This window comes from Sparus aurata, chromosome 8, assembly GCF_900880675.1.
Source record: "Sparus aurata chromosome 8, fSpaAur1.1, whole genome shotgun sequence".
NCBI lineage: Eukaryota > Metazoa > Chordata > Actinopteri > Spariformes > Sparidae > Sparus > Sparus aurata.
Window position 1 is genome coordinate 34,497,874 of NC_044194.1, and position 16,867 is coordinate 34,514,740.

General features: G+C 42.2%; 1 protein-coding gene across 2 annotated transcripts in view; it reads left to right on the forward strand.

Annotated features, from left to right (window-relative positions):
* Positions 1 to 16,867, forward strand: part of ctcf (CCCTC-binding factor (zinc finger protein)) — a 45,652-nt gene that overhangs the window by 10,613 nt on the left and 18,172 nt on the right. For both annotated transcript variants that reach the window (XM_030426297.1, XM_030426298.1), the window contains 4 exons: positions 9,459 to 9,578; positions 9,760 to 9,939; positions 11,464 to 11,682; positions 12,542 to 12,704. In XM_030426297.1, the coding sequence (XP_030282157.1) occupies positions 9,459 to 9,578; positions 9,760 to 9,939; positions 11,464 to 11,682; positions 12,542 to 12,704 (682 nt within the window). The remainder of the gene's footprint in view (positions 1 to 9,458; positions 9,579 to 9,759; positions 9,940 to 11,463; positions 11,683 to 12,541; positions 12,705 to 16,867) is intronic.

Genomic DNA, 16,867 nt, shown 5'->3' on the forward strand with positions numbered 1-16,867 from the left:
CAGCGTCAGGCCAATTTTTCGCATCTGCAATCCGCTCAAATAAAGTGAAAAACGTATCAGGATCCCTCTCATTTAATCTGGGCATCAAGCGCAAATTAGCCCCAACATCAAACGTGACTTGCCCTGACTTGAGAGAGACTCTCATCTGTTGTTTTATGTGAAAGTTTACCATCACGGATCAACTTTAGTTCATATTGCTGCAAGTCCAGTTTCATTTTTTCCGTTTGCTGCCGCTCCATCTCTACCTTCAACCGGATTTTCTCCTCAGTCAGCCCCGACCCGGGTGCAGACACCGGCACGGATGATGGCACCACTGCCACATCCGACAAAAGCTCTCCCTTCTCCAAAACGCCACTCTCCACGAAGGCGGACAAAATAATACTTTTAACCTCAGCCTTGCGTTTTTTGTCTGCCACATTTATCTCATAATGCTCGGCTATTCGCATCAACTGTTCTTTAGTACAGCCATTAACAAACACCTCCGAGGGGTGCCGTTTAGCTCAGTTGTTAGAGCGCGCGTCCCATATGCCGAGGCTCTGCAGCGGACACGGGTTCGACTCCCGGCCTGGGTCCCTTTGCTGCGTGTCACTCCCCCTCTCTCTCTCCCTGTTTCCTGTCATATCTTCAGCTGTTCTATCAATAAAAGGCCAAAAAATAAAAAATAAAACACTTCTGAGGGCGCATCAAAAAACTCCGACAAGGAAGAAGCCATAATATCAAGATCGACCAAACAGAACGCACAGTATTACCCCCCAAACGCATACAAACGAGGCAAATTTACCCCGAGGAGTATTTCCTCCTAACTGCCTAGCCCAAAATCTTACTAAACTCACCCCTAGTCTTCATGCAGCGTGCAGCGGGTAATTACGCACTGGAAACCAGCGGGTCTGAGAAGCCACCTGCGAGCAGGCCGCCACGCAGATCCCACAGACGTGCTCCCGAGACACCTGTCCGTAGACAGCTGACACTAACCACGTTGCCACAACACTACACAAAGAAAAAAAACTGACGTGACCCAAAGGGGAAATGCCACTGCAGCCTAACACGGAAAACTCCAAACTCCAAACACAGCACATCGGGACGGCAACACTTACCTTCTCTTTGGACTACGCACAGCCGACAAGGAAAAAAAAAACTCAATCACAAAATGCTTCTCGGACACAAAACCCTCCAAATTCAGTGTGACCCCCAAAAACCTTCAGGCAACACTGAAACAAAGACGGCGTTCCCCACCGGCCTACACGCGCACCAGGCCCGCATCAGCTGATCAACGTGTAAACAGAAACACGTGCCAAGCAAATCTGCAAACCCAGCTATCTGTCTTACAAATCACAACATGTTACTGAAAATCACGAATGGACGAGCCCCCATTTGTCACGACCTGGCTCTTTAGGCCATGACAAAACGGGAGACACACTGAATTTAAGGAGGTTTAACAAAATATATTTATTTAACAGAAGTAACAAAATGTGCAAGGAAGGAAAAATAATCAATAGATGGGATGTGAACATCAGTATTATCAGTAGTGTGGGATGTACATGTGTGTAGAATGTAGTGGATGTATGTTGTAAAGTGCATTAACAGAGGATAAGGGAACTCAGGAAAACTGCGGCTGCCACATCACCCCGTTGGACGTCTGCTGGAGAGGAGAGAGAGAGAATGAATGAATGGCTAGTGGATTTTATAATCTCAGGACATTGGCTCCAGGTGTCCCTGGTCAACCAGACTCCTCCCACAAACCCAAGTCACATTAGAAGGCTGCTGCCTCAACAGCAGGGGTCGTCACAAGTGAAGGACCTGTGCAGTTATCAGACTGCACAAGGCATTGCCAGGGTATTGGCGAACATAATGAGTTGCCACCGCTGTCAATGTTTTTGGTGCCTCTGATTCATGTCTTCATGTCACTCCACAAGTAGTCCATTCATTTGTCACGATGGAACTTCATTCAAAGCAAAGCTCCACCGAAGAGCCTGCAGTCGTTGCGGAAGGTTATCTGATGTGTCAGTGTTTCCCTTGTACGCATTTCAGCGCTGCTGCTGCAAAAAAAATAAAGACATGATTTTTGTAATTGCAGTAATGACAATAATAGATTTCAAGATAACTTGGGGTGTAGTGTTTTCACTGATCGACACGCCCTCGATACGCGAAGTCGGCTTTTCTGTTCACAATTGTTCGCTTCTCCAATAATACGGCCCTGATACTACCTCCGGAGGCGTATCTGAGGCGAATCAGGGCCGGAGCAAAATTCCACCCTTCGCCCTGGGTTTCCGTTATCTGGTAATTACCGGACTTTGACTGGTAAAATTAGCCGATGTCCGGTATTTTTTGACCCCACCGTCTGGTAAAAATATTCCCTTCAAGCACTGATTAATTATCACTCCGTCTATTTAAAGCTTTGGGAGTATGCTGAATCAGCCATCCAAACCATTATTGTTTATTTTGGCAAATCAATTACAAGTGAGGACGAGTCGGTTGCAGCTACAGCCTCGCTCATCGTCGCCACTTGTGCGCAACGAGACGCCATCGCTGTAATGACAGTGCTCCACAGTTATGGAGGCTTGAAGTTCTCCACAGCCTGCGATTTAGCATAAATATATTATTACATACTAAGCAGTTTATTTGATATCTTCCATGTCATGTGGCCCAGTTACTCCAATCCAGCAGCACATTGTATTAGTAAACTGGATGAATGAGACACTCCTATTTTTATTGTATTTTAGTGCCTCTTCTGTTTTATATGAATATTATGCAGAAATTATGATTTAGCTCAATAGCTTCCGTGTCATGTGGGCCACTGACTTCTGAAACAGATTCTGTTTCTATAAGAAATATATCTCTCTATAAAAGCAAGGAATCTCTGTCTGTGTGTGTGTGTGTATGTGTGTGTGCCTCAAATATCTCTGCGGATCAGGATCAGACTGACCTGAGAGTTTCAACATGGCCGCTGCATGGTTCAAGGGTGTACAACGTCGCATTTTTTGGACTGCAATGATACCGTGAATAAATTATTTCAGAAAATGCTTCATGAATTCCGCAAGCCTTGTCCACCGGAGCCACCACAGCCACGTGAGCACCAGAACCAATCACTGCATTCCGTAGCCACGTGCGCACCAGAGCCAATCACTGCAGAGCCCAACGCCACTCCCCACCTTATGAAACAAGCAGATTTATACCTGCAGCGACCCGAGCTGGACCGGGATTTTGCCGGCGGTTTGGTCCTGTTCTGTTCTGTGCATCTAAACTGACTGTTGTGGATTAATGAGACTAAACGAGTCCGGGCTGAGTCTGTTTGCGTCTGAGGAGATCCGGAGACGTGCGGACCACAAAGTGGAATCGGAATCTGTGGATGTTCGTGTGCAGCTAGCTGCTAGCCCATCCACACGGCCCACCTCCCGAGGTGACGGACTGGACGCACTGGCATGTCCAAAACCGGACTTAGGGTAAATAATGTCCGCCAAGCTTTTTCGCGAACATTGCCATCACATTTGCTTTGTGTCTGGTGCAGGAAGAAATGGTAAAAACGGGCTTTTATCACGAAAGTGTCCAAGCAGCAAGTTTGGTTGTTGAGGAACGGGAAGTTGTGGGAGGGACGGAGGCGGATAAATGACAGGCAACGACGGTCGGTGTAGAGACAGCGATATTGAGAGTTAAGAGATTTGTGACATTTAGCGTATTTGGAGTGTACAGTTAGTGTGTTATGTAGTGTTTGGTGTAGTGTGTTTAGTGTGTAGTGGAGTCGTTTTTTTGTTTAATGCGTCAAAGCAATGAGGAGACTGCTGAATGAGCATTGCCTGGATTTAAATGTAAATAGTTACATATAACCTTTTAAATTTTTAAAATTTATGCACATATTTAGCAAACAACAATTTATATTTGCATTTTAAGTCATTAAAAAATGGTTTGTTAAACATATTTGTGGTTTACACAGTAAAAAAAAAATCTAACTTTTTCTACTCGGATTTTATGTTTTCTTTGTGATATTAGGTCCATTGTGTTAATACAGTATGTCAAAATAAAAAAATAACTACTGTCACACACTTGAGGTTGTGCTCAAAAAATAATGACACCAAGTAAATAGTGTTTAAGGTGAAATATCTATCTATAAATACAAGGAACCTCTGTCTGTATGTGTGTGTTCCTCAAATATCTCTGCGGATCAGGATCAGACTGACCTGAGAGTTTCAACATGGCTGCTGCGTGGTTCAAGGGTGTGCTATTTCGCATTTGTTTGGACTGCAATGATACCGTTAATAAATTATTTCATAAATGCTTTACAAATTCCACGAGCATTGTCCACCGGAGCCACTACAGTCACGTGCGCACCAGAGCCAATCACTGCACACCGTGGCCACGCGCGCACCAGAGCCAATCACTGCAGAGCCCACCGCGACCCCCCACCTTAAGAAACAAGCAGATTTATACCTGCAGCGGCGCAAGCTGGACCGGGATTTTGCCGGCGGTTCGGTCCCGTTCTGTTCTGTGCAGTGCATCTAAACTGACTGTTGTGGATTAATGAGATTAAACGAGTCCAGACCGAGTCTGTTCGGGTCTGAGGAGATCCGGAGATGTGCGGACAACAAAGTGGAATCGGAATCTGTGGATGTTCGTGTGTAGCTAGCCACTAGCTAGCTGCTAGCCGCTAGCTACACGGCCCACCTCCCGAGGCGACGGACCGGAAGCATTGGCACGTCCAAAACTGGACCTTGGGTAAATAATGTCCGCCGCGCTTTTTCGCAAACATTGCCGTCACGTTTGCTTTGTGTCTGGTGCAGGAAGAAACGGTAAAAACAGGCTTTTGTCACGAAAGTGTCCAAGCAGCAAGTTTGGTTGTTGAGGAACAGGAAGTTGTGGGAGGGACCTAGGCGGATGATTGACATGCATAGACGGTCGTTGTGTGTGAGAGTTGAGAGATTTGTGACATTTAGCGTGTTTGGAGTGTGTTGTTAGTGTGTTATGTAGTGTTTGGTGTAGTGTGTTTAGTGAGTAGTGGAGTCGTTTTTTTGTTTAATGAGTCAGAATAATGAGGAGAAGCTGAATGTGGAGCAGGCAGTCCAGCTATTTATTCAGCTGGAAGGAGCACAGGCAGACCTGAGCATTGCCTGCATTTAAATGTAAATAGTTAAATATCACTTTGTAAATAATAAATAAATCGTTTGTTAAACATATTTGTGGTTTTCACAGTAAAAAATCTAACTTTTTCTACTCGGATTTCATGTTTTTTTTTTGTGATTTTAGGTCCATTATGTTAATACAGTATGTCAAAATAAAAGAATAACTGTACAGTCACACATGTGAGGTTGTGCTGAAAATAATGACACCAAGTCAATAGCTTGTAAGATGAAATATAATGGCAAAATCAAAATTATAGCTGCTGCGCAGCAATGGGTCTGGTCCAGGCTGTTTTTTGGCAAAATTAGGCAATTCTGAGCAACAAACAGGAGAATAGGAAGACAAGACAGTTGACAACAATGTTCACTTTGGACGACTTGAGGCTTGAAGTCACAACTTTTGGAACCAAAGACTGTCATCTATCACTCTGAGCTAATTGGCAATTGGCATTATAACAGTGGCTTGACAAATTGATTAAGCCATTCACTGTTGTGTAGGCAGATTTGAAACCACTGTAAAAAATTCAGTTATCAAGACAAAAAACTGAAAATACACATATTGCAGCATGGAGATGTTGGTAATTTGTTTTTAAAAATGATTCATTTGCTCCATAAGTGAATAACTAATGTTTTTAAATGCTGCTTGCATTGACTGCAATTATTCACATGAGAGCAGAATTCAAAATGTTCTCAAAAATTCAGTTTTTTAGGTAAAATTCTGATATTTGTCAAACATCATCTACCATGACTCTAAAAAATGTTCAATTTTTTCATGAACATTGAAGATTTATTTATCTATCTATTTATTTGCAGGTAGGCTATATGTTTACAGTAGTGTTCACAGTCAAACATTTTCATGCACTGTAGGCAAAAATTGTGGGAGGTCTTAATACGTTTTACAGTTTAAAAAAAACAGAGTGATGGACTTCATAAGTTTTAATAGGTTTAAATGTACAAAAGTTTCTTTAGTACTGGGGCTACAGTTTGATGAAAGTGTGAAGTTCTAGCAGGTTGATTTGTTATGAATTTTCAAAGTTTTAACTTTAGATGCTTGCTGTAGCGCAACCATCAGGACTATTGGCTTGGGTTTACAGCTGAAGTAATCTGGCATGAGACTGGACCTTTATGCAAAATTCGGTTAGCTTTCACCCATGGTCCAGTCCAAGCTATTTGTTTTTATTTAATTTAGAGGCTTGCTGTGATGCCACCATCAGGACAATTGTCTTGTGTTTCATATTGATGACATCTGACATTTTGATCTGTCATCATCCTCATCATCACCATCATCACCCTTGCTGGGTCTCGAACACACAACCCTTGACACCAAGAACCAGCTCCTAACTCGCTTAGCTAATTGGCTGGATGTGAGACCAGCTGTGGTCAAAATGTCAGAAATTCTGTTACCTAAACAAAAATCTGATAATACATAAATTGCATCTTGACAGCATGGAAATGTTGGCGATTTGTTTTTAACTCTAAGTGTTTTGCTTCATAAGAGAAAATCTGATGTTTAAAATTGCCAGTCTTACATTGACTCCAGTTGTTCCCATGAGAGCAGAATTCAAAATGTTCTCAAAAATTCAGTTTTTGAGATAAAATTCTGATATTTGCCAAACTTCATCAACCAGGACTCCAAAATATTCTAAATTTTTTTCAGGAAGATTGAAAATGTATTTAGCAAGAATTTGATAGTATATGTTTACAGTACTGTTTACGGTCAAACATTTTGATGCACTGTAGGCTTAATTTTTGATAAAACAAAAATCTGAGAAACAAGTTTTGTGGAGGGCGGTCTGAAGATGCTCTCTAGCAGGTTTGGTGATAATTGAGCAAAAATTGTGGGAGGAGATAGGTTTTATAAGTTTTACAGGTTTTGAAAAAAACTGAGTGATTGACTTCATAATTTGTAATGAGTTTAAGTGGACTAAAGTTTCAGCAGTATTGGGGCTACAGTCTGGTGAAAGTTTCAAAACTGTAGCATGTACTGTTGATTTTGTAGGTATTTTTAAATTTTTTCTAATTTAAACGCTTATTGTGCCCCCCCCCCCCCCAGGAGGAATATTGACATGTCCTTGGAATTAAGTCAATCTGGCATGGGGCCGGACATTTCTGTCTGGTGAGTTTTCACCCTTGGGAAGTATGACTTCCTCGGAAGGAAGAAAGAAAGAAAGAAAGAATTCCTAGGAATACAATAGTGTCCTGGCAGCTTAGCTGCCCGGACCCTAAATAGTCAAAAACAGCCAATTATACCCTGGAATATCGGATTTCACAACAAACCTAAATATCCCTGACGTCCCACCTTCAAACACAGCCTCATTTGGCCATCCATGAAAAAGCTCCTTAACCTCACACTTTTTTATAAGAATACACTTTCAGGGTTCTCCCCAGATCAGTCCGGGGGGGGAGACACGGACAGACGGCTATCAACTCCGTCAGCCGGGGGACGGACGGACACTCATCACCGTCACCCGGGAGCTCCTAGCCGTCAACCGGGGGACGAACGGACGGACGCTCATCACTGTCACGCGCGGAGTATAGCGGTGCTGACCTAGCGGTTTAGAGGCTCAGCGCCGCTGTTCCACCGTCTGGGGAGAACCCTGACTTTTCTTACGGGCACTGCACTAGTAATGGCAAAATCAAAAATAATCAAAAACGGCCAATTATACCCTGGAATATCGGATTTCACAACACACCTAAATATCCCTGACGTCCCACCTTCAAACACAGCCTCATTTGGCCATCCATGAAAAAGCTACTTAACCTCCCACTTTTCTATAGGAATACATATTTCTTATGGGCACCGCACTAGTAATGATAAAGAAAATAATGGTAAAAAAAGTTCTCTTTTTTTTTCAAAAATTTCTTGCGTTTCTTGCCTCTTTTTTTTGTTTTGTTGTCTCTATAGACAAACAGGCTGCCGTCATATAGTTCAGGGAAACCAGAGGCCGCAATTATAAGTTTCTCATCCATTGTTTTCCTCTCTTTGATTTGATTTTCCGCCCTTTTCCGGCTTTTGCCGCCTACGGAATCCAGATCAGCCCCCAATTGGTTGTCGCCGCGGTTGCGCCACTGCTCATTTGCACAAAGTTGAGCATCTGTCAACTTTCGTCGCTCGCATCGCATCGCTCCTCGTCGCCAGCGTACATTGAAAATGAATGGTGGCTGGTCGCCGCGGTCGCTCAAGTCGCTTTTGGTGTGAATGCTTGGTTAGAGACAAACTGCCGTAAATTCACACAGGAAGCCGGCGCTGCGGCTCCTAAAGAGGCGTGACGGTAGACGTCATGATGATGACATCTGTGTTTCCCCCGGTGTCCCCCCGTCACTCCCTCAATTGCAGGACGGGGGCTGTTTTCTGGGGGGAAGTTCACTGAAGTCTCGGTCCCGAGGGCTGACCGTCGCAGTGATTTATTTTCATCACAAACACTTGGTGAGTTAAAGTTTTTTGCCGGTGACAGGCGCTGTTTTTCGGGCAAAAATGTGACGAAGAGTCGGTAGGACGGACGCTTCTCCAAATTTATCTGTGGTATTTTTTTCCTCATATAAGTTGCCAAAGACCGTTACAGTTACTATGTTACTTTTGTTTGGTCATGCAGCGTTGCTTTGTGGGACATTTCTCTGTATTAAGTTGAGGGAAGGACCTGTGTAGTTAAAGACGGTCTGATCGACACACCCTCGATAAGCGAAGCAGGCTTATCCATTCACACTGGTTTGGTTCTCAAAATTTCAGGAAATTTTACTCTTCTCCGTGGATTTGCCTCCAGCCCAGCTGTTAGCCCTGCTGGATAGCCACGCCTCCGTCCTCGGTAACAGCACCTCCGCTTGCTCCTCTGTTGGCTTGTGATGCTAGGAGCGTCCATATCAATGGGGTCTTGTCGGCGTGGGCCCCTAAATCAGTTTCCAGCAGTTCAGCGCAAGCTCTGGGAGGTGAGCCAACCGTCCTCCTGCTGCTAAGACTGGGCAAACCTCAGTAATGTCGCGGCTGGGACCCGAGTGAATATCCGCAGAATATCCGACCTAAAACTAACTTCACCACAGTCCATTGACCTGTCACCTGTCGCGTGACACTGGTTGCATCATTACAGAAAACTACTGTGATTCGTGCATTGCGGCCAGAGGATTGTAGTTTTTGAACGATCACAGACAAAGTAGGCTGTGATGGTAACATGTGACCTTTGCTCGCATACTGTGCGCCAAAATCATTTTCCCAGTTCGCATATACATTTTTTTAGGGGCAGCGAGTGAAATGTCCACACTGTAGAGCCCTGCTTTTGTGCTCTCACTGTTGTTTTAATGCATGGTTTGTGTCCTCTGTCATTTCACAGAGTGTCTTGCTTATCCCAAAATGTTTAGGTGATAGATGCTGCAGTGGGGGGATCATCAGCTACCGTGGGTGTTGTCGGAGGGGTAGCTGGTGCTGCTCACCAAGCAACTGTAACAACAGTGGATCAGACTCAAATCATTACATTACAGGTATGTGCTGTTTTCACATCATGGCTACATCAAGTAATTTAGTCTTTAATCCCTTGAGGGGGGAAGACTGAACTCAGGCTGCAAGTAAGCCTTTGAAAAGTTATATTTGCAGATGGCTTAATAGATACCCCATAAAGTCTGTGAACATGATCTCTGGACTCAGGGTTCTCTCTGTCTGCAGGTGGTAAACATGGAGGAGCAGGCAGCTCTGGGTCTGGGGGAGCTCCAGCTGGTACAGGTGCCTGTTTCTGCCACCACTGTGGAGGCCTTGCAGCAAGGCACCTTCGTAGACACTACTGCTATGCCAAAGGATGGTGACCCAGTCATCTGTCACACCCTGCCACTACCTGAGGGCTTCCAGGTACACAAACAGAAACAGTCATTGGTCAGGCTTAAACTCAGACGCATAGCACTAAGGAGTGACTGCATGAAAAAAAAACTGCATCACTTTTTTATTATTATTTTATCATTATCATCATATTTATTTAATAGTTTGAACCACTTTTACTTAAAAGTAATTATTGGAATCTTTCAAGGTCAGACCTAGACACATTACTTTAGGACATCTAAATAAGCCCAAGTCTCAGTAAAATGCAGCCACACTAAAGTAAAGGCCACAGCTGCACAAGGTGAAACAGATCCACTGCCTTTTCTACCTTCTGTGGCCACTGTGATAGATTTACCACTAAATTACAATCTCAAATGCACAAAGAAAATAAAGTCAGTTTAATATGCCACAAATACAATGAATTTGTCGTATCTACCCATAAAAATATTTTATTCCTGTGCTGCTACATAAAAGTAAAACAAATTCAACTTTTGGAGAAACGAAGCCCAAAGTCACCTTGCAGTGGCTAGTCACATAAGATGCTCGAATAAGAGGAGCGGCATGAATTTTGCATTGTACACCAGTTAAAACACAGCTGTAACCTTCTCTGGCAGAGATGAACAGGTCAGTAGTGGGGATTGTTATTGATCATGGTTAACCCTCAGAATCCCAAGCAGTTTCTGGCCGTTTTTTGCTTCTGTCACATTTTTACTCACTGTGGTCTCATTTTCAGGACAACAATGGCTATAGGCTGATGTAACCCAATTATGTCTTCATGCAGTGTACCAAAATTTAAAGCTATAAATCATTAGAAAAAAGAAAAACGGAAATTGAATTTCTATGATTTTATCTTTCTTAAAAATTGAAAAAATAAGGAATTAGTGTATACACCACATTTTCAGGTACCCCCAGGCCTAAAAAGCATAGGAAAAATAAGTTGTTGAATTTGACCTGAAACAAGTTTTGTCAGGCACTGAGAGCAGGCATATAGAGCCTGCTCGTTGGTGCTGAGCGGCTCTGAGCAGAAATGTTACGCCTGCAAGTCAATGCCATGGGATGTAAAATTGAAAAAATTTAAATGCGCAGTAATGATCTGCTTCGCGTCCTGTTTGGTTACTGTTTAATTCTTCGATGGGGACAATCATGCGGAACATGAAATGTGCAGGTAATGCTGGTACTTCACAGTTTAAACATAACACACTAGTCAAACACAGTGACCTGTGCTCCAATGAAAATGCAACTCCACTGTCAGTTCTATTTAGAAGGCAAGAAGCTGTTAATCAGTGCGCTGAGGAGGCCGAATTAATATTCAAGTTTAACACGGCCTTTTTCATTGCCAAGGAAGAACTACCCTTTACCAAATACAAAGGCCAACTGTGTGTGTGTGTGTGTATATATGTATGTGTATATATATATATATATATATATATATATATATATATATATATATATATATATATATATATATATATATATATATATATATATATATATATACACATATATATGAGAGAGAGAGAGAGAATTGACTAAAGAATAAATGGATTTGATGTGTAGGTAGTTAAGGTTGGTGCCAATGGGGAGGTGGAGACAGTGGAGCAGGAGGAGGAGGGAGGTGAAGCCCATCCTGAAGAGGAGGAGGAGGATGAAGAGGTGGGGAACCAGCTGCTGGAAGAAGGGGAGGATGAACCTATTCAGCCTTCGAATGATGACCCAAATTGGGTTAAAGACCCGGACTATCAGCCCCCATCTGGAGCTATCAAGAAGACCAAAAAGGCAAGAAAGTGATGCTGTATCAATCTCATTGTTACTGAGGATGTGAGACTCTTCCAGGCATGAAAACATCTCACTTATCAGCAAACACCTCTTCTTTCATGACTGTTGAAAACTCTGGGGAGAATCCCATATTTTGCTGTCATTTATGATTGCGATAGCTTTTCTCCTCTCATATATTTAAAATATAAATCACTTGGAATCCTGTTACAAATGCATTCTTTTTTTTGTAAAAAATAACAAATAAAGCAAAAATTATAGACTAACTTGCCACCATATAGCACTAATTTGCATTGTGGAGATATGTGATTTTGGCAATTTTTTAAATTTCTGTCATTTTCAGGTCTAACTAACATTTAAAGACACACTAAAACACAGTGGTGCGACCTGTCCGACATTTTCACTGTGCTTATTTGAAGTGTCTGAAAGTGTATGCAAGTTAGTGCCTGACACAGGGCTTTACTACCTGGAAGTTATTGTAAACACTGAGATTTGTGTAGTAATACAAAGATACTAAATACTGAAATACTAATTAAATATTTATAAAATATTATTTATATGATAAATAATTAGGCCACTTAGAGTATGGATCAGACAGATATAATATCTTAACGTTACAATATCTGTGTCAAATTGATTGAGTTTATTAAACAATTTTAACATTTAACATTTTTTCCTATTTATTTATTTGGTGCAGATGATTAAATTATATTACATGTTGCTTTTTTGTTTTTTAAATGTAGCTCTTACTTTTTTCACAATACATTTATAACCCTGCTTTTCCCTGTATTTTAACTGGACTTGTACAATCAATTTTTAGAGGTGCCTTAATTTAATATACATGACTTGCTGTTTTGTCCAGGGTAAAAAAAGTCGTCTACGTTATGCTGAAGGAGATAAGGACATGGATGTCAGTGTCTATGATTTTGAAGAGGAACAGCAGGAGGGCCTTCTGTCCGAGGTCAATGCCGAGAAAGTGGTGGGTAACATGAAACCACCTAAACCCACCAAGATCAAGAAGAAAGGTGAGACATTAGCCGTTTTTATAGTGGGCAGAAGCTGCCAATTTGGCCGTCTTTTTGCAGCTAGGTCCGCGGATTTATACAGAAGGCGGTATACCCATTAGCTGTTATATGTGTTATATGTTATTCATCTTTAGGTCTGCATGAGGATGTCATACAAAGTGACAAAGCAGTGACAATATTCAATATTACTCTTACTATATTATATTGTACAATATAGTGTTTCTGATACAGAATGTTTCAACAAATAGTGATGGTATTGTTAAGATTTACTTCTACTAAATACTCAAGACTACTCACACTGCATATTGGTCTGTGACTTTAGTAGCCCTCTCGTTATCGAATTATGTGGAGCAAAAAAAGGCAATATTTCTAACAAATCACTAATAAGACTGTAATGTACTGATGATGGAAACATATAGCAAATTTAAAAAAAGCTGCAAGCAGGGATGAATAGGGGGCATGCCGCTGTCGGGGCGAGCTGGTTACCGAGCCCTATTGCCCGATTATTGTGTGTGCATCTCTTGGGGTTAAATGTCATTTCCTGTGTCCAACATGTGACGCTTTGACTATGGCTGTATATTGGCCTCTGTTCAGAACTGGAGTCTTATCAAACATGTGAATTTTTGTCCAGATTGGAATCTTGACTATTGAGATGCACACTGCATTTCATGTGACTGGAGCCTTATTTATGCAAAACCTTACATTGAGGAAGTTGTTACTTTATAATTTGGTGGCTTGCTCCTGCAGATATTAAATAATGTATGCTGATGTCAGAAGAACTTCCTGCAATCTATATAAAGAACAAATAATGAGAGGACTATACAGTGTGACCCTACGGACTCTTAAACAGAGGTTTGTATCCATTAGCAAGGCAGCACTGCCCTCTTGTAGAAGAAGCCTTAATGTACAATCAAAAGTGAAGGCAGTCAAGCTGTTCTTTCGTCATTTAATAATCAAAGCGCCACCTATTGGCCAATTTGCACTGAATTTTGCACCATAGCCAAGTTTTGTGATAATGGGACTGTATTTCGTCAAGATATGCAAGACTATCTGTGTGACCAAAATGTGCAGGAAATTGTTGTTAAATTTTTTGGGCGTTTTTTGGTCCATCACAATTCTTTTAATAATTTTTTTGTCAGTAGGGTCCACAAATGCTGCATGCAAAGTTTTGTGCAAATCGGCCAAATCGCCTAGGAGTTTGAAAAGTAGGTTTCATTTTCTGCGATTTTGCAAATGGAAATTTACTGCATCATGCACTTCAGCTCAATTTAGGGAACACATGGATATAAAGATTTGCGACATATTATTTGGGAGTCATTGGCCAAAAATGCTTGATGATAACGCCACCTGCTGGTCATTTTTGGTGTGTGAGTTACAGGGCCTGTCTATACCACCCCTATGAATTTGATTTACATAATTGTTATGGTGTGGGCACAGTGCCACAGTAACACCTTCATCAGCGATCCTCAGGAGGGCACTGGCAATAATTGTACCAAGTTTTGTCTTAATCCGACCAACCGATATCGAGATATAAAATACTTCAAATTAAAGAGTGCCACCTAGTGGTCATTGCCCAAAATTTTGCACAGAGTCTTGGAGGCTCATGGGGGACGTAGTAACCTGAGTGTCATGTCATTGGTACACACCAATGTGGAGATATGCAACACTGTTTGCAAAATCTACAGGAAGTTGTTATTTAATAACTTGAGTATTCGTTGGAGTATCAAAATTCTCTTAAAGGAGAACTTCGGTCGATTTAAACATGCAGCTTCATTGCTCAAGCTACCCTTGACTTGCCAGTACCGAAGACGCGAACAAATTTGGTCCAGCCATTACAGAGCTCCGTGAACGGAGACTTCACATTGAACGCTAACAGCATGGGGTCAGAACTTTACACTGTGTTTTAAGCATCTTAACATGCTCCACATCTCACACCAAAAGTTATGCAACATCAGCAGACACCTTAGCACACAGCACTGTAGCGTGTATGACTCAAACTGAATAAAAAAGTAGTTAAAACAATGTGTTTGTGCAAGGAGCTACTTACCTGTTTGTTGACATCGGCGTCTTCCGGTAGCTAGACTAAACTAGCTGATCCGTCGAGCGTGCATTTACTCCCTCACTGCCGGAGACGGAAACGTAATCCAGCATTTTCGTGTTTATGTTCATAATGTACATGTCCATGTTACAGCCTGTCATGAGCCATGAGCCTTACAATAGCCTGTTAAGTGCACACTCGATGGATATGCTAGTTTGGTCTAGCTACCGGAACACACGGATGTCAACAAACAGGTAAGTAGCTCCTTGCACAAACACACTATTTTAACTACTTTTTTATTCATTTTGAGTCATACACGCTACAGTGCTGTGTGCTAAGGTGTCTGCTGATGTTGCATAACTTTTGGTGTGAGATGTGGAGCATGTTAAGACGCTTAAAACACAGTGTAAAGTTCTGACCCCATGCTGTTAGCGTTCAATGCGAAGTCTCCGTTCACGGAGCTCTGTAATGGCTGGACCAAATTTGTTCGCGTCTTCGGTACTGGCAAGTCAAGGGTAGCTTGAGCAATGAAGCTGCATGTTTAAATCGACCGAAGTTCTCCTTTAAGAAAACCATGGCCGCAGCGTGTGTAAACGCGTCTCAAACTCTGCATGTCGCTCTTATAGTAGCTTTGTAAGTTCTCCTTTATCCTGATCCATATGTTTTTGACCTGAATTGACTCTAATTGATTTAACATCAACTAAGTCACTCTACACAGCTACAAGATTTGTATATTCCCTTTGCATCCGTGTCAAAATGGATGAGCGGCATATCTCCCTCCAAACTTTGTGGGAAACCGTTCAAGAAATCAAGACTGATCCTAACGCATTTTGATGCAAAAGTGGTTCCCATCCAAAGTAGTCTGAGCAGCATTCAGAATTCCTTATCTACTTTGGGAGAACAAGTTAATTTGCTAGAGCAACGTGTTGGGGCTAGTGAGGACAATGTGCAGGAGTTTGGCGCTCGGTGTCAACAGCTAGAAAAGGACAACACTTACTTGATGGACAAAGTCGATGACTTGAAGAACCGAAGCCGATGCTCTAACCTCCGCTTCATTGGAGTTCATGAGGCCGCTGGATGGAGTGATATCATCAGCTTCATGTCCCAGCTGATCCAATAGCTTCTGGGGCGAGACAACTTCCCCACTCTGCTGGTCATTGAGAGGGCCCACTGCTCTCCGACTGTTTGGCAAAGCGACAGAGGCAGTCTGAGGTCTATTATGATCAAACTTCTTAACTTCAAGGATAAGGTGAAAATCCTTTGCCTTGCCAGGACAAAAACGAAGCCGGAGTATAACAGGTCAAGCATCTCTATCTACCCAGACTTAAGTGCTGACCTGACGAGGAGGCGCTGGAGCTTTTACCCTGTCAAACGCAAACTGCGTGAACTCAACATGAAGTACTTTCTCCGTTATCCTTCTACGCTGTGTGTTAATGTTGATGGTTAACAGCAGCGTTTCAACCTCTACAAAGAAGCTAAAGCTGCCTTCATGTCCCCTTCAACTTCTTCGGGATAACGTCTACTGTCACCTACTGAGGTGAGGTTGATGACTGAGGATGCGGCTAAGTGTAGCACGTAGCACACTAGCCTACAGTATGACAGTCCAATAAACTGGCTCCTTCTTTTTCTCCTTTTTCTCTTATGATGTTAATCCTTGAGGTGTTGTTGACACTCTTCTTGTGTTTTTGTTGCTGTAGGATGCAACAGGTAGATCTCTCTCAGTTGTCATTGTTTGTTTACATCCTGCTGTCGTAAAACTGACTGCGTCACTTCCTCTCCCTCTTCTTCTTCTTTGGTATGTTTTGAGCCTTCTAGCATACAGTAGTAATACTGCCACTAGCGGTTAGTGTCAAATGCTGCTTGTGAGGTAGCTGACCTTTTTCTTTTCTTTTCTTTTCTTTTTTACTCTACGCTTTCTTCTTCGTTCTCCTTTTTAATGCAGATTGAGCCTTGAGTTTAATAGATGGTCTTTACCTACACATTTTTGGTCTGGAGTATGGTGTCTGGAGCTGCTGGGTTGTTCTTGAAGGGTGTGGTTGTTTTGTTTTTATTCTTTTTGTGTTTATGTGTTTTGTGTGTCTGTTCTATTGGAACTAATGAATCGTGGAATCTTTACTATCCTGTA